This window comes from Urocampus carinirostris, chromosome 3, assembly GCF_059441175.1.
Source record: "Urocampus carinirostris isolate Australia breed hairy pipefish chromosome 3, RoL_Ucar_1.0, whole genome shotgun sequence".
In the NCBI taxonomy this organism is placed as follows: domain Eukaryota; kingdom Metazoa; phylum Chordata; class Actinopteri; order Syngnathiformes; family Syngnathidae; genus Urocampus; species Urocampus carinirostris.
The window spans coordinates 3,331,775-3,356,361 of NC_142351.1; the positions used below are offsets into that span (position 1 = coordinate 3,331,775).

At 42.2% G+C, this 24,587-nt stretch overlaps 3 protein-coding genes and 1 pseudogene across 4 annotated transcripts; 3 read left to right on the forward strand and 1 right to left on the reverse strand.

Annotated features, from left to right (window-relative positions):
- Nucleotides 1–1,728: 1,728 nt before the first annotated feature.
- Nucleotides 1,729–11,276, forward strand: LOC148368344 (uncharacterized). The gene is made up of 4 exons (XM_088330327.1): nucleotides 1,729–1,999; nucleotides 3,686–3,778; nucleotides 4,614–4,706; nucleotides 9,175–11,276. Exons 1-4 carry the CDS (start codon nucleotides 1,888–1,890, stop codon nucleotides 10,671–10,673), a joined length of 1,797 nt encoding a protein of 598 aa, XP_088186453.1. The 5' UTR covers nucleotides 1,729–1,887; the 3' UTR covers nucleotides 10,674–11,276.
- Nucleotides 11,277–12,658: 1,382 nt separating this feature from the next.
- Nucleotides 12,659–23,042, forward strand: LOC148368345 (uncharacterized). Of its 2 annotated transcripts, XM_088330352.1 has the most exons (4): nucleotides 12,659–12,864; nucleotides 12,934–13,051; nucleotides 15,327–15,617; nucleotides 21,275–23,042. In XM_088330352.1, the coding sequence occupies exons 2-4, from the start codon at nucleotides 12,943–12,945 to the stop codon at nucleotides 21,493–21,495; spliced, it is 621 nt and encodes a 206-aa protein (XP_088186478.1). In that variant the 5' UTR covers nucleotides 12,659–12,864; nucleotides 12,934–12,942; the 3' UTR covers nucleotides 21,496–23,042. The 2 variants fall into 2 exon arrangements, with proteins under 2 accessions (XP_088186478.1, XP_088186477.1); XM_088330351.1 differs by lacking the exon at nucleotides 21,275–23,042 and having other exon boundaries at nucleotides 12,676–12,864; nucleotides 15,327–17,805.
- LOC148368346 (uncharacterized) lies at nucleotides 17,737–19,908 on the forward strand (annotated as a pseudogene).
- LOC148368347 (uncharacterized) lies at nucleotides 22,390–24,235 on the reverse strand. The gene has a single exon (XM_088330393.1). It carries the CDS (start codon nucleotides 23,849–23,851, stop codon nucleotides 23,213–23,215), a length of 639 nt encoding a protein of 212 aa, XP_088186519.1. The 5' UTR covers nucleotides 23,852–24,235; the 3' UTR covers nucleotides 22,390–23,212.
- Between the last annotated feature and the right edge of the window lie 352 nt (nucleotides 24,236–24,587).

Consider the following 24,587-nt stretch of genomic DNA (forward strand, 5'->3'; position numbering starts at 1 on the left):
GCCACATTCCAAAATCATGTACATCAGGTTAAGTGGCCGGTCCAAATTGTCCATAGGTGTGAATGAGCGAGTGAGTTGTCTGTCTCTGAATGCCCCGCGACTGACTGGCAACCAGTTCAGGGTGTCCTCTGCCCACTGCCTGATAATTTTGCTGGGATGGGCTCCAGCACCCCTGCGACCCTATTGGGGATAAGGGGTGCAGCTAATGAGATTAATTATGTATATATGTAACGGGTGTAATAACTTTTTTTATTGAAATTCCTGCTGAAATATGTGTATAATGTTTGGAAAGTGTCTTGCAATGATGAGTCCAACAGTGCCACCTGGGGATATGGGGTGGGGTTTGTCTTGGCTTTTGACATGTGAATGGAAGGCAGGGTTTGTTGGTAGTCCACAGAGCCAGCTGCCAACGGTAAGACATATCTTTTGGTGCTCCAAAAAAAAAAGTTAATTTTCAACATTATAACCACAGCTGACAAGTATCTCAACATGCACAGCAATGTGATTAAAGTTGTCAAGCTGTTTGGATTTATTTTTGTTTTGTTTCTGTTGTGCTAAAATGTTAACTCCCCTTATAGAGATCAAAGACAGCAGAGAAGCTAATGTTGTGACTCATTTCATTTGCAGGTAAATTGTATCCGTTTCTATACTCATGTTACCGCGGTGTACGTGTCCCACCAAAGATCCACATTCACGCTGGACTGGATAATAAGGTTTTTATTATTACAGTTTCATTGCAGTTCTCTCTGGTAAGACTGCCAACAAAGCATATAAAAGAGCTTTCTTTTCACTTTACATAAAATACATTTTAGAATATCACAATGCGGAGTTTGCATGTTCTCCCCGGGCATTCCGGTTTCCTCCCACATTCCAAAGACATGCATTTCAGGTGAATTGCCCGGTCCAAATTGTCCCTAGGTGTGAATGAGCGAATGAGTTGTCTGTCCCTGTGTGCCCTGCAATCGGCTGGCAACCAGTTCAGGGTGTCCCCTGCCCACTGCCTGGAGATGGCTGGGATGGGCTCCAGCCCCTCCGCGATCCTAGTGAGGATAAGGGGTACGGCTGATGAGATGAAATATAGTAGCAGAAAATGGTAAGAGAAGTACCAGTATATCACCGCTACATGGCAAAGTCTCACAATTCAGAGAAAGGTGCTTGGGCCAAGTCTCGCGGGGCATCACGTGATTTAGTCAGACTTCTTAATAAATGAATCTTAATGCCAACAATGAAATGGTGTCGTGTCAGACTGACATTTATCATCTATTTTGCAGATGAGGTAAAACAACAACAAAACAAAAATATTCTTTTTTTCCACCTGGGTCCCGTTACACTTTAATTTTGTTTAAATTCGCGTAATAAGTCGCGTAAAACGTCTCCCAAGTTTAAAATGTCCACTTAACTCCAAGCGTCGAAAGATATTTTCCCGACCTATCTGGTATTCTATGTGTTTCCTTTGTTGCGTTCCAAAAATACGATAACTGAGTTTTCCAACCTCCGACTAGGAGAAAGGGTATGTACCCCAACTTTGCAACCAGGACCTCCCACCTCAACTGTCTTATCAATGATATTTCCCTGGTTGGGGGTCGGAAAAGCCCGATTTCCCACTTCCTTGAGACGCGTTTTGGTCGTATCTGGTAAGACCTCCCGAAACATCAATTTTCTTGAACGCAGCATGTGATCCGTTGTACGTGTCCCACAATCCATTGCGGCGGGTTATTGAAGGTTGAAGGTGAAGCTGTCATGGCTGCCGAACAAGAAAATCACCAGAAAGTCCAGTAGTCGACTTAAAACGACGTTAACTCGACAGAAGTATCAATTTGCGGTCCTTTCCGAGGTCTGTCCTTTTAAATCTCGAGTTGGAGCGTTTTTCGTTGAAAGGCGTAGAAAATGTGCTCCAGTGGGGAAGAAGAACCTCTCCAAGAGAAGCTTCGGGGAGCCAAAGAGGAGACCGAGCGAGAAGGTCGACGATCGGACGCCTTTTCCAAGCAGCTCGGGGCAGGTCCGTCATTTTCCCTTCTGCTACAGTAACAATGCTTCCCAAACTTTTGCAGGCTGGCGAAAATCTACTATTCAAAAGAAAGAAAGAATAGTGGTTTTAAATACAGTTTTTCAGCACTTCACTGCAAATGACTCATTTTCACCTTGAGCAAATACTAAAAGTGCAGGAAATGAAATGAGGCTCTCGAGTGACTTGTATAAATTAACATGAAAACTTTAAAGGCTTCCTGAAATTTTTCACTCAAACTAAAAAGCAAAAGTGAATAAAATGAAGTTTAGCAGCAATTCGTATGAAGTTGGATAAAACCTCAATAGTTCCCTGATTTTTATACGATAAAAAATGATAAATACCAACATGACTTAAAACAAAAAGTTGCATCGCAATTTCAACTGAGCTTTGGAATCAAAAAGTCTGGGCACTCCTGCTTCAGAGCTGGATTGACGAACAAGTGTTATGGTATCCGCTTTAGTGTGCTTTTTACGCTCTCCTTTAGCAAACACGCAAACTAATGTTATGATAAGAGCTAATATAGCAGTCCCCACCTAAAATTCCCTCCTTCAAACAAGTTAACTACAATTTTGAGGCTATTTCTAAATCTCACACACCACCACTGGCAACAGCACTGTCAAATAAAGTGTTCACGTTTTCGGGGACTCGGCCCTCGTTTGCCTTTTCTTTGGGCGTATTAGTAAATACAATATCAGTAATTGCTATGTAACCCTATTCAGGGTTAGTACGAGTGCTCGAAAGCCTCGAAAATGTTTGAAATTTAATGTTGTGTTTTTGAGGTCAGCAAAAAGCTTGAGTTTTGCATGAAGTGCTTGAAATTGTTGCCATTGCCACGTGTCTTGGCAGACTGACTCTAGACAATTTAATAAATGAAGAAACAGCTCAAAAGGACTATATTTAGTAAACTGGCTCCCAAACGGCTTCTCGCATGAGTTTTTTTTAATTGATATATTATCAATGATAATATAAGATTATTCAACAGTTATTCATATATATTTGCAGTGGATCCCTAAAGGACACATTAAATCACAACACCAGCAACACAAGCATTAAATCAGCAACACCTTCAGAACCGTTTCTGTGTTTCTAAACAAGTGATGTGGGCATTGTTGAAACACAATGGCAGAATTTTTGTCAGTGTAGAGTAGCCCTTTCACGCACAAAGATTGTTGGTCATGGAAAGGAAAATTCCAACATAGCACAAATTATGTGCTAGGAGCAATATAGCAACTTTATTTTACTCATCAAAGACGACAACAAATAAACCTTCTTCTGATTGCTGCTGGATTTTTCTTCCTGTTGGAGGTACTGGAGAAAAAAATTAAAATGGCTTGTGAAGTGCTTGAAAACTGTTCGAATTTGTCCATGAAAAAGATATATGAACCCCGTTTCCATTACTTCCTGGATATTTGATTTTTAGGTTGACTGTGTATTACGCGCTTAGGCCTTTGCAACATCTGTTTCCGCCTGGTCATCCTGGAAGGGGGATTATCCCATGTACAGTCCCTTCCCAAGGTTTTTTCATTTTCTGCATGTTAATGTTTTTTTGAGTTTTTCCTTGCCCTCATGTAGCTTTCAGATCGGGTTTATATTGCAAGGGTGTTCTGCGCGTCCCTTTTGTGAGTTTCTGTGAGTAAAGGCGTCACAAATAAATGCGATTTGAATTGTGTGTTGCAGACATCGGTGAAGAATATCTTCCTGCTGCGTGGCAGGAACCAGTGTTGCCAGGAACTGTTTACAAGATACTCCGAGTTGTGTTGAACAGAGCAGGTAGGCCGTTTCACTTTCTGCAACGTCCTTATTTTGGAGGGAACATCGTTGGCAGTCACCCCAAAAAAACGCAGAGAGGAGATATGGCAAAAAGGGAACGCTCCTCATTGCATTGCTCAAAATAACTCGTGATGGTTGCCCACCCCCAGCTCATGACTTCCGCCAGGACACACAATAGGCTATTGTCAGGTCCAAGACTGCTTCAAGTTCATTTCAGGTTCAACTTTCCTTATCCTTACTTATTATCTACTTTCCACAACACTTGACATCTCATATTTGCCGTCAACTTCCACCATACTTTCCTTTCGAATAAGGTCCGGGCTTCTGTCTCGCTCATTCTTTCAAAATACGTACCTTATTTCCAAAACAGTCACGTGCACTAGGGCTGTTTGGAATACGAAATATTTGCCTCAGGGTGAATATTTTTTTTCCCGCAAATCTTTTTTTACATCGGCGATCACCGTCTATTTTCTTTCCCCTTGACCGAAGAGTCAAGAAATTGATGTCGACGCGTAGTTACGCGCAAATTGAAGTTGACAACATTGGACAAAAAACACTGGAGAAAAAAAATGGCTTTGGAAGTTTTTGAAAGTCCTGAAATTTTGTCATGAAAATGATATATGAACCCTGTTTCCATTACTTCCTGTATATTTAATGTGCGGTCCCTTCTCAAGGTTTGTATGTTTTCCGCATCCTGAACTTTTTTCACTTTTTCCTTGCCCTCATGTAGCTTTCAGACCAGGTTGATGTTGTAATGGTGTTCTGCGCATACCTTTTGTGAGTTTCTGTGCTTTAAGGCATCACAAATAAATACGATTTGACTTGTGTTTTGCAGACATCGGTGAAGAATATCTTCCTACTGGGCGGCAGGAACCAGAGTTGCCAGGGGCTGTTTACAAGATACCCCGAGTTGTCTTGAACAGAGCAGGTTGGTTGTTTTACTTTCTGCAACATCCTTATTTTGGAGTGAACTCACTTGAGCGTCGCCCCCAAAAATACGCAGAGAGGAAATATGGCAAAAAGGGTACGCTCCTAATCGCATTGCTCAAAACGACTCGTGATCAATCGTGATGGTTGCCCGCCCCCGGTTCATGACTTAAGCCAGGTGTCTACACAATAGGCTATTGTCAGCTCAAAGACTGTTTCAAGTTCATTTCAGGTTCAGCTTTCTTTATCCTTAGTTATTATATGCTTTCCACAACACTTGTCATCTCGTATTGGCCGTCAACGTCCACCGTACTTTCCTTTCGAATGAGGTCCGGGCTTCTGTCTCGCTCAATCTTTCAAAATACGTACCTTATTTCTAACTCAGTCGCGTGCGCTAGGGCGGTTTCGAATACGACATATTTGCCTCACTGTGATTTTTTTTCATATTCGCAAATCTTTTTTTCATCAACGATCACAGTCTATTTTCTTTCCCCATGACCGAATTGTCGAGAAAATGACGCGCAGCGTTAGCAAACTGAGGCGGACAACATTCGCATTCTATTAGGTGGTCATCATGGCGGCGCAACGTTTAGTTTCAAAACCAGGCACCGCTTCAGTATTTTGACGTCGTGTATTTTCACACCCTGAGGGCGCAAGTTGGTCCCAAGTTGGTTTTAGATGATGGCAATCAAACGAGACATGCCTGAAAGTCACAGAGGAGGATTTTGGGGGGAAAGATGAACCATCTGACAAAAACTTCTGATTTCGCCCCAAAACGTTTCGAGTAATGACTTGCCCGAGGCTCGGACCTGTGACCTCCCGTTCTTGGGAGCGGGCTCCCGACCCTGAGGCCACCGAGCTGTTCTAACTTTGTTTCTTCAAAAGGCGCACTGCCCGATTGGGAACGCTCTACAATTTGAAAAAAACCTGAGCACTATGTTTGCACTATGTTTGTGGTCTGCACTATGTTTGTTCACTGCTCAAACAGACACCGCACAAAAAAAAACTGGAAAAAAAAAACTGAAAACTCGTGCCAACACTAACTCATACGAATATAATGTTACTCATGTCTTGTTCTTGCACATGTGGACCGCACTACGTTTAATGCTCAAATTGCACAATGTCTGATCATTTCTTTTTTCTGCACTATGATGTCTATGTTTGCACCAATGTATATGCTGACTATTTTTGCACCATGATGACTTTGCACTAAATGCAATATTGCACAACCGTTACGATACCAACGTTATCACGACAACCCTGCATGTAACATCCCACATGCCGACATTTCTTGTGTAAATATCATGTAAATTATAACTATAGCCTTATCGCCCTTGTTTTATAACATTATCTTCTCTGTTCCTTTATCTTCTTGCTCATACCTCACTATGAATGTGTAAAACTGGAGTGTCATGCCCAATTTCGTTGTCACAATATGTTAGCCCATTTGTAACAATGACAATAAAGGTATATTCTATTCTAGTGCAGAAAGTCTATGACGGCTACGACGCAGCTTCGCATCTCTGCCTTTGTTCTTAAGTATTGAATTAAAAAGAGTTATTAGATATTAAAAAGATCATTTTTACTTTTTTTTCATGATGCGTATGTCACAGTAAAAGCTGTCTTTTTCAGTTCTATGCCCACATTTATGTCCAAATAGTTTATCTGATCAATTGTGTTCCAGAGTGGCTGTCCCATAAGTGTGGACAGGTTGGACAGGAGTGTTCCCACCCTGTGCTTACGGTTCGATGTAGAGTCAGAACTCATCCAGGACTTCAGGTTTAGCAAGAAGGTCACGCGGGCCCTGCAGAAGCTGCTGAGGAGGGAACAGCACCATGGCTGGAGGTCCTGAGCGTTCTCCATCCGGGCCCGGGTGTTGTGGAATGCTCTTCCGCCTGAGATTGGATCTGCAACCTCAGTGTAAACTATTTCAATCTAAGCTTAAAACACACTTCTATTCTATAGCATTTGAATAACCTATATTTTATGTTGACAATATCTGTGTATTATTTGCCCTCATGTAGGTTTTAGATCAGGGGATGGTGTCATAAGAGTCTGTGGTTTGCAATCATCTGTGGCCTATTCATCAAATGTATTTCTTCTGAGTAACACCTTGGTGGTTTATTTCATAATGCTGTAATACTGAGCGTGAACTGAGTGAATATTGGGAAGAAAACTACTACAAATGACTCTGGGTTAAATAGTAATTTTACTTTCAGAAAACAAACTCCGATTTGTCCAAAATACAAAAGAGTAAAAATATAATGTGTCAAAAATGTTACAAAAATGTACCAATACTTCCATCAAACTGGAACTTCATTGTGTTGTGAATAATGAAATATTTTCCTTTTCAAAAACAAAGGGGAACATCGCAGAGATGTCACTACTCCGGCAATTTGTCCACCAGCTTCCCAAAAAGGTTTAGGAACCGCTCAGTTCCGGCCTCGGTTTCCTTTTCTGCGCCCTGGCAGACTCCTCTTTCAAAAAGTCAAGGAGTGTATCGTGCTTCCTTTAATTTCTGGGCGATTTGGTGCCAGAGTGGAAGGATGCCGTCCACGTGCCCGGTGGTGTGGATGGTGTGGTAGCTGTGATGGCGGCCGGCTCTTGCACGGGACGTTCGACGTTGGTCTTTAGGTTGGGTGGAAAAAAACAAGAATAATTACTTCATGCCCGTGTCTTGTACAAAAACAACTGTGTATAGGGTGCTGGTGGGTTCTGTTCCTGCACCTCTCAACTTAAAATTGGTGGTTCTATGGGTTCAGATGGGGCGAACGACGCCACCGATACCAGTGGGTCAACGGAACGGCCTACCACCGCATGCATGGCCTCATGATAATGCCGGTTTGATGCCGTCTGTTTTCCGTGACAAGTGCCTGATCCAATTTGGGGCATTTTTAGGTTCAGCAATCAACACTCACAGTAACATGACGCTGTAATATATTGTGTATGTATTTGAGTCAAGATGAACATAGCAATAGTTCACGGGTTAGGATGATGTAGAACAAATTAATTTTGCATTACCTTGTATTACATTTCCAATGTTTCCCATGTTTTTGCTGCCTGTTGTCCTGTGATTCTCCAGGCCGATAGCAGCTGTTCCTGCATTAGCGTGGGCTAATGCATTGTCACAGTGAGATTGCAAAACTGCAGGTTAGTTTCCTCACTCCCACAGTTGTTTTGTGGTGAAATTTTTCTTTGTGAACTGCTCATCATTATCTGCCCTTTGGTTTGCTCCACAGTCTCTGAAACATTTGCCCGCATGACCGCATTAGACACAAGTTGCTCACTAACAGGTCGATGCAACTTGATGCGAGACAGGATATGATAGGATGTGTTATGGATAGTGATCTAATAGTGAATAGATGCACAAACCGGACATGGTTGTGAGAGCCTTCTATTGGCCAGCATCACATATGCTTTCGAATTGTCTCCACATTTCAACAACGTTTTTAGAAGGTAATTAGGTTATTCAATGTGTGATGACAGAGAAGACAGTGGACTATGTGATAGTTTTTTGTTTGATCTGTGTTTCACCGTGAAAGACGGAGACATTACTCACGATGCATGATGAGAACGAATGTATTTTGACAGTGGCGAAATTTTTACCTCTCTTCCGTGTCTATCATGTTTTTGATCTTACATGAAAGCATCATATTGTAAATAAAACTAGACACACAAAATTGTGCGCAGTAAATATGCCCAATGACATATATCCATAACGTTATTGTGACTATGTCGCTTTAGCGACTGGCGTTGTGTCCATGTCGATGTAAAGGCACGACTCGTTTAAGATAAAAACAAGGCTAAACCGTGATTTTTCTGCACAATTATCATAGTCCGCGGTTTGTAGTGTGAAGAGTTTTTTGGGGCTTTTTCTGTAGATTTGTGCACTGTGTAAAGAAGATAGTTGCAATGTTCATGTTTTAATGCAAAAATAAGCTATTCATTGCATTTATGTCCAACTAAAATATCTCAAAGTATTTTATTGCAAATACATTCGTAGATGTGAAAAAGGACATACATTTTTGCGGTTCCTTTCCAGCCATGTTTGTTGATATTGAGAATTTGCAAAGTCTTTTAAGAAGTCACTTTATAACCAAGTCAGCTGCTGACCTCCCTCCATCTGAAGTGGTTATTTTGTGGGTTGAGGGGGGCTTCTCCCTTGGTCTTAAGAGGGTTGCGACACATTACACTTACACACGGAAAACCAAGTGACTAGGGCACATAGCGAGGGAAAATGAGAAGAATGGGACGCAGCAAACGATCTGTACAAAGCCACTTTTGGCATCTAGTGGGGATTTATCATACTGATTTCATTCCCAGAGGCCTAATACTTACTGATCAGCAGCGGTTAAGCCTTTTGAATGTGTTTACGTTTTGGCACTCGGGGACAATGCTTTTCAAAACGTTACGTTACGGCACTGAACGAGTTAAGGGCAATACAAATAAATGTGATTTGTGTCTTTCAGACGTCAGCCAAGAATATCTTCCTACTGCGCGACACGAACCAGAGTTGCCTGCTGTTAAAATTGAGGATCTGAAGCCTTATCACATTGAGCAAGAGACAGAGGATGGGGATCCTGTTGGTGTTAAAGAAGAGGACGAATTTCCAGTCTTGCGAGTGACCGGGGTCCGTTCAACCGTGGAAGATCAAGGTCAACCTGAAGATAACAGTTGTCGGGAGCCTGGAAGCATCAGCTGCCGTCAACACTTGGAAACGGATGACGACGACACGTCCCACTCTGCAAGCCCTGAAAGCGACTCGCAGTCAGAAGTTGGTAACACATGTTCTCGGTGTGGGAAAACATTCCGAAGCAAGTATCATTTGAAGTTGCATATGAAATTCCACGCTGGTGAGAAGTCTTTTACCTGCTCAGTTTGTGGCCTAAGATTAACTACGAGTGATACCTTAAAACGACACATTAGAACCCACACTGGCGAAAATCCTTTTTCCTGCTCAGTTTGCGGTCAAACTTTCAACCAAATTGGACACTTTAGATCACACCAACTAACCCACGCTGGCGAGAAGCCTTTTTCTTGCTCTGTTTGTGGTCAAAGGTTCACCACAAATTGGAGCTTAAAATCACACCAACTAATCCACACTGGGGAGAAGCCTTTTGCCTGCTCAGTTTGCGATAAAAGATTCACTACAAGTGGAAACTTAAAGAGACACATTAGATCCCACACTGGTGAGAAGCCTTTTGCCTGCTCAGTTTGTGGTCAAAAATTCTCCACACAAGGACACTTGAAATTACACCAACGAACCCACAATGGCGAGAAGCCTTTTTCCTGCTCAGTTTGTGGTCTAAGATTAACCACGAGTGATACTTTAAAACGACACATTAGAACCCACACTGGCGAAAAGCCTTTTTCCTGCTCAGTTTGCGGTCATAGTTTCACCCAAATTGGACACTTGAAAACACACCAACTAACCCACACAGGCGAGAAGCGTTTCTCCTGCTCAATTTGTGGAAAAGTATTCTCCCAACGAGGAAACTTGAATATGCACACTCAAACCCACACTGGGGAGAAGCCTTTTGTCTGCTCAGTTTGTGGGCTAAGATTTACCTTGAAATCTAACTTAAAACAGCACACTCTAACCCACACTGGGGAGAAGTCTTTCTCCTGCTCAATTTGTGGAAAACTATTCTCCCAACAAGGAAGTTTGAATATACACACTCGAACCCACTCTGGGGAGAAGCCTTTTGCCTGCTCAGTTTGTGGTAAAAGATTTACCCTTAGTTGGCTTGTTAAACAACACACACGAACCCACACTGGCGAAAAGCCTTTTGCCTGCTCAGTTTGCGGTCAGAAATTCTCACACAATGGGAACTTAAAATTACACCAACTAACCCACACTGGCAAAAAACCTTTTTCTTGCTCAGTTTGTGGTCAGAGTTTCACCATGAGTGGAAAGTTAAAGAAACACATGAGAACCCACACTAGTGAGAAGCCTTTGTCTTGTTGACTTTGTGGTGAACCCTGTGGGAGTCTGTATGTTCTCCCCGTGCTTGCGTTGGTTTGCTCTGGGCACTCCGGTTTCCTCCCGCATTCCAAAGACATGCATTTCAGGTGGACTTGCCAGTCCAAATTGTCCCTAGGTGTGAATGAGCGAGCGAGTTGTCTGTCCCCGTGTGCCCTGCGATTGGCTGGCAACCAGTTCAGGGTGTCCCTTGCCCACTGCCCGATGATTGCTGGGATGGGCTCCAGCACACCCGCGACCCTACTGAGGATAAGCGGTGCAGCTAATGAGATGAGATGAGATTCCAAGCTGCAAATTGTAAAAGATTTATTCCAAAAGCAGACAGAACGTTTGTAAAGCCTCGGTGAAGCCTTACTTGGTACCTTGTCCAACTTGAACAGGATCTGATCCACTAAACATTAGTATTTGGAACTTTTCTAATGGTGACTGGTGACATCTTGCAGACACGTCTTCGCTTCTCAACAGTCTGATGGCACTAGTATTAACTCTGGAATGCACAGTAGGATAAAATATGGTTTCTTGTTCTTCAAGGCTTTTAAAAATCAGAAAGTTCTAATACTGTCATTTGAAGTGTTCCTAATAAAAGATGTGTATGCCATGATGCCATTAGTATTTCTTTTCCCCACTAATCACCAACTCCACTCGTGAAATAATGTATGTACTGGTAGCTCATGCATCCAAGGGTTAAATACTTACGAAAACAGCACGGAAAATGCACCTTTTTTTGTAAAATCGACAATCGCAGCAAAATCGCAATACTTCTCTGAAATAGAGCAATTAGGTGTTTTCCTCAAAATCCCGCAGCCCTACTGGAGAGGGTCAATAAGAATACAGGAGACCCAATTCACCGACAAAGGGGGAAACGCGATCACAAATATACTGCGATTTCGTACGAAGCTTTTGGTAGCGATCTGCAGCTCAAATTCACTGATTTTGTGAACAGTGGATTTGGCATTGGTCAGGTATATACTCGAAAGTGATGGTCTTTGTTGTCGCTTTCTTAGCCTAGGCCCGACCGGCAGCTGTTTACTTTTGCTCCGTTGTTGTCGGCAGGCAGATCACCCAGGGAAATCCGGTGGTCTCTGTATATCCCTCGGGATGTTGCGGGTGTTATTGTAGTCGTGAAATGAGTCAAAGTCTAATCTTACTCCCAAGATAATAAGTTCTTGGCGACTGAGGGTATTTGTCACCGAGCAAGTATTTATCAAGGAAAATATGAGAGATAAAAGAACCTGCAAGTAAAAAGTTTAACTGGAGAGCCTGAAGCCGCTGCACTTGCGCGCGCCGCCATGAGCGGACGGTCTTGATTTTTGACCGAATCATTATGGGGGATATTACATTTGTTTAGGTTCAGGGTAGTGTTTGAAAACGACTCACGACAAAGAGCTGGACCAATAATAAACATTTCATTTTTTTCTGGGTTAAGGCGCAAAAGAATGAGGTGACATCCATCTTTGAATCCCAGTAAGGCAAGCCTCCAGATTTCTACAATGTATCTGTCCAGTTGTCTCAAGTAGCAGATACAGTTGGGTGTAGTCTGCATAGCATTGGAAATTTATATTATACTTGCGGAAGCATATAAATACTAAAAATAATACTAAATATAATTTACATTGATTTGCAAAAAACAAAAATAAAAAAAGGTTACACCAGTTTTTCTCAACGTCTCAAAATGTCTTAACACTGATTCTGAATCTGAAACATGTTTTTCTCAGCGTTTTGCATACAGTGTTAAAATGTAACTTCTATCATTGTTTATAAATTGTTGTTTTTATAACGTAGTTTTTTTAAGGAAGCATTTTCCAGTTTTGTAAATGTTTTCAAGCTAGTTTCCCGTAACGTTGATAACAAAATGTTACCCTCGTGAAAATCAGTTTTAAAATGAGCAGGTTGTGATTTCTTCTCAATGGACTTCCATTGCGCGAAGTTGCCCCGACCAAGATGGCCGCCGCATAGGCACGCGAGTTAGCGGGCTGCTACAGCACGCTGAACTATCCAGTCCTCTGTTTGTATCTGTGTCCCACAATTCATTGAGGCGGTGTTTGGAATGAGAATGTGTCATGGCGTCCGCACCACCGCCAAACAAGAGAATGTCGAGAAAACTACCAAAAGTCCTGTTGTCGACTTAAAACGACGTAAGCTCGACAGAAGTAACACTTTGCGGTCCTTTCTGAAGGTTTGTCATATTTAATCCCCTGTTGGCGTGTCACCTCCTGGCGTTATTTTATTTTTTGTTTGTTTAAAGGCATAGAAAATGTGCTCCAGTTGGGAAGGACCTTTTCAAGAGAAGCTTCGGGGAGCCAAAGAGGAGACCGAGCGAGAACGTCGACCACCGGACGCTGTTCCCAAGCAGCTCGCGGCAGGTCCGTCATTTTCCCTTCTGCTACATCCTTGACATCAGGGGCGTTACCAGTGGGGGGTGGCCGGTGTTATGCCGAGAAATGCGTCCCTGCCACTATAACCACGTTTACCTCGTTTTATCTAACCTTTATAACACTTTTCGGGAGGGTAATGGCGGGGGCAGTAGCTCAGGAGGTCGAGCGATCGTTTTAGGATTAAGGGATCCCAGTTCGAATCCCGGCTTGTCCGTGTTACATGCCGAGGTGTCCTTGGGTAAGACACTGAACCCCCCAATACCCCCAATAAGCAGGTTAGCGCCTTACATGGCTGCACAGATCATGGCCGCTATTGGGAAATGTGAAGCACAATGTAAAGCGCTTTGGGAAGTCATTGACTTGAAAAGTGCTATATAAATGCAGATCATTTCAGATCATTTCATTTCAACATATATCCAAAACCACTTCATCTTGCATTTATTGGGAATGTAATACAACTTAAACCATTCTGTCTTTGTATTTGTATTCTACCATAATGTTTATGCTGAAATGAACTGTCAAATCATCAACAGATAAACGGCAGATGTTTATGTTACCTGCTCAAAAGTGATTTCTATAAGGTGTGCATTACCGTTCGATTATATTCCGAACAAATGCAATGGTTTTGGTTATATGTTCGCCATTACATTCCCGAAAAGTGAGATAAAACGAGGTCAAAGTGGTTATAGTAGCTACCGGATGCAAATCTAGGCAAGGACGCATTTCTCGGCATCACAGGTTAGGTTCCGGACTAGGGTTCGGGCTTCAAATCAGGGTTTCAAACTTAAGGTTCCAAAATAGGATTGAGGCCAGGGCGAGTAAAACTAAGGCTTAGGCTCCTCGTTAGGATCTCAAATTGAATTGAGTGGTCCGTAATAGGATTGGGGCTAGTTACCCCTAGAGTTAGGTGTAAGTTGTGCAGTCCTTTGAGACATTTTTGTTCTTAAGGGCTATATAAATAAATGTGACTTGACTTGACAACCTTTTTGGTGTGGCGTGCCACTTTCGAATGTCCTTGTAAATCAGTGTGCCACACCAAGATTAATGACTCGCACAACATTTTTGTATATCCATCACAGCTGTAGTTTTACTCCAGTCCAAATTACACAACACGGTTAGACATTGAAATCGTATAACCTACCAATTTATTTTCCGCTATTCTTGTTTATCAATACCATTCATCAACAAAACCTTATTGCAGGAAATATCATATATGAAACTCGCACAGACGCTTCTTTTATATATATATATTTATATATATATATATATACATATTCAAACTACATATTCAAGGAGATGACGTCATGTGTGGCTCATTCTCAAGGTTTCTCATGCTGGGATTTTTTTTTTAGTTTTTCCTTGCCCTCGCATAGGTTTCAGATCATGGGATGTTGTCCTGGTGGTCTTTGCAGCCCTCTGCGAGTGTTTCTGATTAGTGCCAGACGTTTCTCTCAGGTGGGATGCCAGCCTTCGTTGGCCATATTGACTCAATTTTGATGGCCTACAGAACCTCTGGCTCTGTAGCTATCCAGGCATAGGGCACACCAAAAGGAAGCTTTAACAGTCATGTTTCATGTGTCAACAGTTGATTCAGTCGATTTGATGACATTGCCAAGTTTTTTGAAAATACTTGTTTCCCGGGAAACTTGGCTCCTGGCAAAATAAGCATTTCAAGCAGAAGTTTCGACTCGGTGCTTTTTTTTTAATATCTATATTTTTGATACCCACAATATCTAAACAATACTTTCCATAAACACAAGGGCACATTGCTTGAAAAATAAAATTTGATTGCAAGAACACTAAACTTATGCATGAACTTTGCAAAAATTCTCAGCCCCTGATGTCTCGGAAGACGTGATCACATGATTCAGGTCGTCATGGTGATCGCAGGGTCCTACGATATGTTATCCCAACGAAGCCCCTTGGTCATTTTTTTTGGAAAGAATAAAAATTTGAAGCGTTAACATTCTGTACTTATATATTTGCTTTTCTCGTCACTGCTGTACAAAGTAATACAGCAAATAGAGGAACAAAACGCGGCACTATGTGTTGACATAGATCTGGTCAATGCTACTCCTAACGTGTAGTGGTTAGTGGTGATTTAATTCCAAGAAATTTACAACTTACTCATCAGCAGCGCCGAAGCCTTTAGAATTTTTTTACGTTTTGGCTCTCATAAACAATACTTCTGAAAACGTACAAATATGTTATGGCACTGAACGAGTTAAGGGCAATACAAATAAATGTGACTTGTGTCTTGCAGACGTCAGCCAAGATTTTCTTCCTACTGCGCGGCAGGAACCAGAATTGCCTGCCGTTAAAATTGAGGAGGATCTGAAGCCCTATCACGTCAAACAAGAGACAGAGGATGGGGAGCCCATTGGCGTTAAAGAAGAGGACGATTTTCCAGGCTTGCTCGTGACCGAGGTCCGTTCAACCGTGGAAGATCAAGGTCAACCTGAGGATAAGGGTCGGCAGGAGCCTCTAAGCACCAGCTCTCGTCAACACGTGGAAACGGATGACGGCGACACGTCCCACTCCGCAAACGCTGAAGGTGGTAACACATGTTCTCAGTGTGGGAAAACGTTTCGAAGCAAGTCTTATATGAAGTTGCATATGAAATATCACGCTGGCGAGAAGCCTTTTTCTTGTTCAGTTTGCGGTAAAAGATTCATTGAGAGTGGCCACTTAAAAAAACACATTAGAACCCACACTGGAGAGAAGCCTTTTTCTTGTTCAGTTTGCGGTCAGAAATTCACCCAAAATGGACAATTGAAATCACACCAACGAACTCACACTGGCGAGAAGCCTTTTTTTTGCTCAGTTTGCGGTAAAAGTTTCACACAGAGTGGGGGCTTGAAAATTCACACACTAACCCACACTGGGGAGAAGCCTTTTTCTTGTTCAGTTTGCGGTCAAAAATTCACCCAAAATAGACAATTGAAATCACACCAACTAACTCACACTGGCGAGAAGCCTTTCGCCTGCTCAATTTGTGGTCAAAAATTCACCCAAAATGGACACTTGAAATCACACCAACTAACCCACACTGGCGAAAAGCCATTTACCTGCTCAATTTGCGGTAAAAAATTCTCCCACAATGGAAACTTAAAATCACACCAAAAAGCCCACACTGGCGAGAAGCCTTTTTCTTGCTCAGTTTGTGGGAAAATATTCACAGAGAGGGGGAGTTTAACAAAACACATTAGAATCCACACTGGCGAAAAGCCTTTTACCTGTTCAGTTTGCGGTCAAAAATTCACCCTAATTGGGCACTTGAAATCACACCAACTAACCCACACTGGCGAGAAGCCTTTTTCTTGCTCAGTTTGTGATAAAAGATTCATTGACTGTGGGAACTTAAAAAGACACGCTAGAACCCACACTGGCGAGAAGCCTTTTGCCTGCTCAGTTTGTGGTCTAAGATTTACCTTGAGTTGGACCTTAAAAAGACACACTCTAGCCCACACTGGCAAGAAGCCATTTTCTTGCTCGGTTTGTGATCAAAGATTCACCCAGTGTGGGACCTTAAAAAAGCACATTAGAACCTACACTGGCGAGAAGCCTTTTTCCTGCTTAGTTTGCGGTCAAAGATTCTTCCACAGTGGAGACTTAAAAAAACACATGAGAACCCACACTGGTGAGAAGCATTTTCTTGCTCAGTTAGTGGGAAAACTTTCACACAGAGTGGTGACTTAACAAAACACACTAGAATCCACACTGGGGAGAAGCCTTTTTCTTGCTCAGTGTGCGGTAAAAAAAATCACCCTAATTGGACACTTGAAATCACACCAACTTACCCACACTGTCAAGTCAAGACATTTTTAGCCCTTAATCAGAAATCATCTCAAAGGGATTCACAAGTTATATAAGAAGTTTAGGTTATTCATATGCTATAGAGTAGAAGTGAGTTTTAAGCTTAGACTTAAACATGTCCACTGAGGCAGCAGATCGGATCTCAAGGGGAAGAGCATTCCACAACACCGGTGCCCGGATGCAGAACGCTCTCGAACCAGCGGAACACTTCTTGGCTCTTGGGATCACCAGGAGACCGGCGCTCTCGGAACGAAGGCTTCGGGCCGGAACATAGGGGGAAATTCAATCTGAAAGATATGAGGGGGAAAGTCCGTGTATGATTTTGTATAGTAATAGGAGAACATTGAAATTGCATCTTACGCTAACAGGGAGCCAATGCAGGTTAGCCAAAATTGGGGTGATGTGATCGTACTTTTTTGTCCTAGATTGGGCGGCAGTAGCTCAGGAGGTAGAGCGCCGCTATTGGGAATTGTGGAGCACATTGTAAAGCGCTTTGGGAAGTCATTGACTTGAAAAGCGCTATATAAATGCAGATCATTCATTCATTCATTTAATAAAATCGAACTATGTGCATTCTTTGTGGGTTGATGTTTTTTTCTTCTGGACCGATCAATCATTATCCATCTCTATTTCAAATGAATTTATTCTGGAAACCAAGAGCATTGCCTGCTGACCGAATTGGTAACCACCAAATTCGATTCCAAACCAAACAAATATAATTGAAAGCCATATGGAAATGTGTTGCTATTTTAGCCATAAAAGAGTCAAAAATCATTTCATGAGTGATGACTTCTGCCACTTTTTTGTGTTAACTCAAGACAAAATATAAAAGGGACTTGGGATTTTCCTGGACCAAAATGAAGTTGAGAGTGGAAATCACCATGACCACATTGTAAGACAACATTAAACTGAAATATGAACTGTTATGAACTGTGCGCATGCATCTCTTGCCTCGGATTTCATGTGGTACTTATGTAGTAAAAGTCTTTTAGAGAACCGGCTTTTTCGGCACAACTCATTAAAGGGAGCCGGCTCACAAACGGCTCACTTGCGCTGATCATAATATTATGAATCACGATATTGTATCAAGCAGTTAAGAAAAAAAGGAAGTATAAAAGAAGAAAATGAAAAAAGACAGGTTTGTGGTTATCCCTTTAATCAGTATATTACCAACAATAATTTGATGCAGAAAATGAATTCATAATTTGATCAAGAAAATGTATTATTCTACTTGATTCTATTCGCATGTATTTTTTTCCTTCTACGGTGAACGTCCAAGCGACTTTATTTTTAACTCTTTTCATAATAAACCTCATCCAGACACTGCATTCAAGATGGCGGCGCATGGATACATGCTTGCGGCTCGTTGCTCTGCAGCAAATCTTCAATTTATTGCCGTTCTCTTGTCTTTTTTGCTTTCACTTTTGGACACGTGTGGCCAAAAATACATACAGTAGGGACGAACTTATTCGGTTGGGTGGGCGTCTAAATTTCGACTTTTCGGGCACTTTTTATACCGCCTATGATATACCGAGCGAACTTCAAAGAGACCCGGCATCCTTGTGGACGGCTAATCTTCCTAATAAGCAACGACGACGGCGCCGTAAGGACAGAAAACAGAAGCGTGGTTGCCGTGCAGGTAGATGTGTGAAGCGTGCGAAGTCTAAGCAGCAAGATGGACGTGAGGATGTAACTAATTCTACCATTCATTCCTCGCCGGACAACCGACGCTTTAAACTCAGCGCTCACGAACGGCCCCAACGGCGGCAGCTTTTGAAGATCTCGACAAAGTCTACAAAGAATTCAGCTAAGTCAAATGATTCAGCAAAGCTCCAAAAGCTTTACTTGTTGATAACATTATTCGTGATTATAAACTTAACTGTATGGGTCTTTGTGAAACGTGGTTACGCCCGGATGAGTACTTAGCGCTAAATTATGCTTCTCCCCCAGACTACGAGAGTAGCCATGTAGCACGCACGTCAAAAAAGGGTGGCGGTGTCGCGCTCATTTCTGAAAAAACGCTCAAATTTAATCCTCGTACTTCTAATAATTACAAGGCGTTTGAGGTTCTTGTGATGCGGTCCTCTCTATTGTCAATTGATGTAATAACTATCGTGCACCTGGGCCATACACAACTTTCTTAGACGAATTTGCTGAACTTTTGTCTGAACTAGTAACCTATGCAGACAAAATTATAATTATGGGGGACTTTAACATTCATATGAACTCCCCACACAGTTCACTTACTATTGCGTTTAGGTCTCTAATTGATGCATTTGGTTTTAATCAAGTGGTTGATTTGCCAACCCATAAAAATGGGAACACGCTAGACTTGATTCTGACTCGAGGAGTTTTAACCTCAAACATTATGGTGTTACCGTGTACTACCGTTATCTCAGATCATTATTTAGTTACATTTGAGGTGCTAGCTAAATGTAGTGTTAAAAAAGCTGAAGGATTTAGCGGACGCAATATAAGCACTGGCACAGTTTCTGAGCTCTTTGAACTACTTCCTGGAGCAGTTGCGTCCTTTCCTTCATACAATGGCCCGATAGACTCACTCATAAATGATTTCAATACCACCCTGACTAGTGTCCTGGACTCAATAGCGCCCATGAAGCTAAAATCACGTCCTAAAAGACGCACGCCTTGGTTTACTGATGAAACTAGAACCCTTAAACAAGAATGCAGGAAATTGGAAAGAAAATGGCGCACTACCAAGCTTGAGGTTTTCCATCAAACATGGTGTGACAGCTTGTTAAAGTATAAAGCGGCCCTTGCCTCTGCAAAATCGGCCTATCTTTCGAAGGTGATTGCGTCTCAAAAGAACAATCCCAAAGCACTTTTTGAAACTGTAGCATCGCTTACAAGGCAACAGACTACTGCAGATAGTTCGACGCACTCTGCTCATGACTTAATTGGTCTTCTTTACTAAGAAGATTCAATGCATACAGGAAGAAATTGCTAAAGAAATTATTAATACCACACATACTAAAGGGCTGAAATCTACAGATGCACGACAGTGTGGCTGTCCTGGGAAATTGTCCCGTTTTAGTGAACTGTCACTTGATGATCTCAAACAGGTGGTGAATGCGGCCAAACCGACAACTTGCCAGTTCGACCCGCTCCCAGGTTCACTTATTAAAAGTCTTTTTGGCGTCCTTGGACCTTCAGTTCTAAATATTATAAACATATCACTCTCCTCAGGTGTAGTTCCAGCAGCTTTTAAGTCCGCCGTTATTAAACCCACACTGAAACGACCCAACCTTGATCCAGAAATCTTAAGTAATTATAGACCTGTGTCAAACCTACCTTTCCTCTCTAAAGTACTTGAAAAAGTAGTGGCACAGCAGCTAAATGTTTTCATATCTGAGAATAACCTTTTTGAATCCATGCAATCAGGATTCAGGGCTAACCACTCTACTGAGACAGCTCTGATCAAGGTAACAAATGATCTCCTAATGGCAATGGATTCTGGCGCTTCATCACTTTTGCTGATGCTGGATCTTAGTGCTGCTTTTGACACAGTGCACCACAATTTCTTACTAGAACGGTTGGAAAAATGCATTGGTCTCTCAGGAACCGTCCTCTCGTGGTTCAGATCCTACCTCCCAGATAGGACGCACTGTGTTAAATATGGTGAAATGACATCTGAGCCCTTTAATGTTACCTGCGGGGTTCCGCAGGGTTCAGTGCTTGGCCCCCTTCTTTTCAGCATTGACATGCTTCCATTAGGTGATATTATTCGCAAGTATAATATCAGTTTCCATTGCTACGCAGATGACACTCAACTCTATCTCCCGATGGAGGAATCTGCCACACTAAACTGTGGAAATTTGGAGGCCTGCCTCACCGAGATAAAAGAGTGGATGTCATTCCATTTCCTGCGTCTTAACTCTGAAAAGACTGAAATGTTAGTTATTGGTCCATCTAAGTCCCGTGACTTATTCTCTAAAACCGCTGTGAACATCGACAATTGCCACATCACACAGAGCGACTCACTTAAAAATGTAGGTGTCATATTTGACCCTGATCTATCCTTTGAAATGCATGTAAAGAAAACTACTAGAACCGCTTTCTTCCATCTTCGTAACATTGCTAAAATCCGTTCAATACTGTCTCAGTCTGATGCGGAAATTATAATTCATGCGTTTGTCCCCTCCCGTCTCGATTACTGTAATGCACTACTCTCTGGTCTCCCGAAGTCTAGAATCAAGTCACTTCAGCTGGTACAAAATGCCGCAGCGAGGCTTTTAACTAGGACAAAAAAGTACGATCACATAACACCGATTTTGGCTAACCTGCATTGGCTCCCAGTTAGCCATAGATGTGATTTTAAGGTTCTCTTAGTATTGTACAAAATCATACATGGACTTGCTCCCTCTTATCTTTCAGATCTGATTTGCCCCTACGTCCCGGTCCGAAGCCTACGATCTGAGAGTGCCGGTCTTCTGGTGATCCCAAGAGCAAAGAAGTGTTCTGCTGGTTCGAGAGCGTTCTCCATCCGGGCACCGGTGCTGTGGAATGCTCTTCCCCCTGAGATCCGATCTGCAACCTCAGTGGAAATGTTTAAATCTAAACTTAAAACTCACTTCTACTCCATAGCATATGAATAACCTACTCTTCTCGTCGGCTGAAAAATAGTCTGTGTAATATAGTGTAATAATCTGTGAAGCCCTTTGAGACTCTTCGTGATTTAGGGCTATACAAATAAAAATGACTTGACTTGACTTGATGAAAGAAAATAAACAAAAGAATACACCGAGCAAGAAAATGACTTTTCTGCCAAAATGGACTCAATTCTATTCCTGGTTACGCTATGAGGGGGATGATAATGGAGGCTACATGTTCTGTGATGCGTGTACCCAGTGTGACAAAAAAACTGGATTGCATAAATCATTTCGCAAAACGAACTTTCAGAAAAGCACATTGGATCAGCACAACAACAATGAAATCCACAAATTAGCTATGGAAATTCCGTTGCTGCAGGAAGAGAGAGGCAAGTCTGGAGGGATACAACATCAATAAGAAGATTTGGCCATGCTTTCACTGCTAAAAATAGTTAGCTGGATGGCAGTATTTTCAGTAATTTGTATAATGTACAATATTGTGAACTGAAAATTCTGAAGTTATAACTGCGTTGTAATAGCAATTAACTGTGATGATTAAATCTGAATGAAAATATAGATTAATATAATTAGTTCAGCAATATAATTTTGTATAATGTAAAAAATTGTTGTGAACTGAAAAATCTTGAAGTGATAACTGATTTGTATTACCATTTAACTGTGATGATTAAAACTGAAGTGTATCATATATTTCTATATTGTATATTTGTCACGCAAATTTACAATTTCAACCTCGATAACACTAAATTTTGCGGACCCATAGATCTCTGTTGGGACCCATAGAATTTTGAGCATGCGAGTCCCCGGGACCGATCGCTTTTCACAGGTCAAATGAACACTGTCAGAGTTTGTGATTAGTGGGGAAAAGAAATACTAATGGCATCATGGCATACACATCTTTAATTAGGAATACTTGATATGACAGTATTACATCTTTCTGTTTTTCAATAAGAACCCACGGGATCATATTTTACCCCAATGTGCATTCAAGAGTTAATACTAGTGCCATCGGACTGTTGAGAAGCGAAGATGTGTCTGCATGATGTCACCAGTCACCCTTAGAAAAGTTCCAAATACTAATGTTTAGTGGATCAGATCCTGATCAAGTTGGACAAGGTACCAGATAAGGCTTCCCCGAGGCTTCACGGCAGATAACATTTCCGCTTACCGGCTTCACAGACGTTCTCTCTGCTTTTGGGCTAAATCTTTCACGATTTGCAGCTTGGAATCTGCAGAATAAAATTTTCTTTTTGGTGACATTTCGTTCAGTTTCATTACGCTGCACCTGGGCGCCCAAGTCTTCGTTTCGGCGCAGGGCTTTAACTGCACCCCCGATTTGAGGTACTCGCCCCCAAGTAAAAGAGCCGAGACGCATAATTTGGCACCAAAAGTACGCACGGCCAAAGGCTTTACCCCGAGCCCGGTCACTCAAATCGAGTTAATCGGTCGAGTTCGGGCTTATATACCCGCGGGCCGGGCTGGCCAGGAATATTTAGGCCCGCTCATACCTCTATTTTGATGAATGTTTGACCACAAACTGAGCAGACAAAAGGCTTCTCGCCAGTGTGGGTGAGTTGGTGTAATTTCAAATGTCCATTTTGGGTAAATCTTTGACCGCATACTGAGCAGCTAAAACGCTTCTCGCCAGTGTGGGTTCTTGTGTGTAATTTTTAGTGCCGATATGGATGAATTTTTCACCACAAAGTCAACAGGTCAAAGGTTTCTCACCAGTGTGGGTTCTAATGTGTTTTTTTAGGGTCCTACTATCGGCGGATCTTTGACCGCATACTGAGCAAGAAAGAGGCTTCTCGCCAGTGTGGGTGAGTTGGTGCGATTTCAAGTGTTCATTTCGGGTAAATCGTTTTCCACAAATTGAGCAGGCGAAAGGCTTCTCACCAGTGTGGGTTCTAGTGTGTTTTTTTAAGTTTCCACGATCACTGAATCTTTTATCACAAACTGAGCAGGAAAAAGGCTTCTCACAAGTGTGGGTTCTAGTGTGTAACTTCAAGTGTTCATTTTGGGCGAATGTTTTACCGCATACTGAGCAGGCAAAATTCTTCTCCCCAGTGTGGGTTCTAATGTGTTTTTTTAAGTTCCCACTGACGATGAATCTTTTACCACAAATTGAACAGGCAAAAGGCTTCTCGCCAGTGTGGGTTCCAATGTGTTTCTTTAAGTTTCCACTTTGAGTGAATCTTAGACCACAAACTGAGCAAGAAAAAGGCTTCTCGCCAGTGTGGGTTTTTTGGTGTAATTTTAAGTTACCATTCTGTGAGAATCGTTTTCCACAAACTGAGCAAGAAAATGGCTTCTCCCCAGTGTGGAATTTCATATGCAACTTCATATAAGACTTGCGTCGAAACTTTTTCCCACACTGGGAACATGTGTTACCACCTTCCAACTGCGAGTCGCTTTCAGCGTTTGCGGAGTGGGACGTGTCGTCGTCATCCGTTTTCACGTGTTGACGGGAGTTGATGCTTCGAGGCTCCTGCCAACCGTTATCTTCAGGTTGACCTTGATCTTCAGGTTGACCTTGATTTTCGACGGTTGAACGGACCCCGGTCACCCGCAGGACTGGACAATCGTCCTCCTCTTTAACGCGAACAGGCTGCCCATCTTCTGTCTCTTGCTTAACGTGATAAGGCTTCAGATCTTCCTCCTCTTCCTCAATTTTAACGGCGGGCAACTCTGGTTCCTGCCGCGCAGTAGGAAGATATTCTTGGCTGACGTCTGCAAGACACAAATCACATTTATTTGTATTACCCTTAACTCGTTCAGTGCCGTAACATAACATTTTCAAAAGCATTGTCCCGAGTGCCAAAACGTAAACACATTCTAAAGGCTTAACCGCTGCTAATCAGTAAGTATTAGGCCTCTGGGAATGAAATCAGTATGATAAATCCCCACTAGATGCCAAAAGTGGCTTTGTACAGATCGTTTGCTGCGTCCCATTCTTCTCATTTTCCCTCGCTATTTGCCCTAGTCACTTGGTTTTCCATGTGCAAGTGTAATGTGTCGCAACCCTCTTAAGACCAAGGGAGAAGTCCCCCGCAAACCACAAAATAACCACTTCCGATGGA

What these genes read in the sequence shown, in the direction of transcription:
- LOC148368347 (XM_088330393.1), bottom strand. Translation starts at nt 23,851, where the DNA reads ATGAAGTTGCATATGAAATTCCACACTGGGGAGAAGCCATTTTCTTGC.
- LOC148368345 (XM_088330351.1), top strand. Translation starts at nt 12,943, where the DNA reads ATGTGCTCCAGTTGGGAAGGACCTTTTCAAGAGAAGCTTCGGGGAGCC. An exon ending in TCCCAAGCAGCTCGCGGCAG is followed by an intron (nt 13,052 to 15,326) that starts GTCCGTCATTTT and finishes TGTGTCTTGCAG; the next exon opens with ACGTCAGCCAAGATTTTCTT.
- LOC148368344 (XM_088330327.1), top strand. Translation starts at nt 1,888, where the DNA reads ATGTGCTCCAGTGGGGAAGAAGAACCTCTCCAAGAGAAGCTTCGGGGA. An exon ending in TTCCAAGCAGCTCGGGGCAG is followed by an intron (nt 2,000 to 3,685) that starts GTCCGTCATTTT and finishes TGTGTGTTGCAG; the next exon opens with ACATCGGTGAAGAATATCTT. An exon ending in AGTTGTGTTGAACAGAGCAG is followed by an intron (nt 3,779 to 4,613) that starts GTAGGCCGTTTC and finishes TGTGTTTTGCAG; the next exon opens with ACATCGGTGAAGAATATCTT.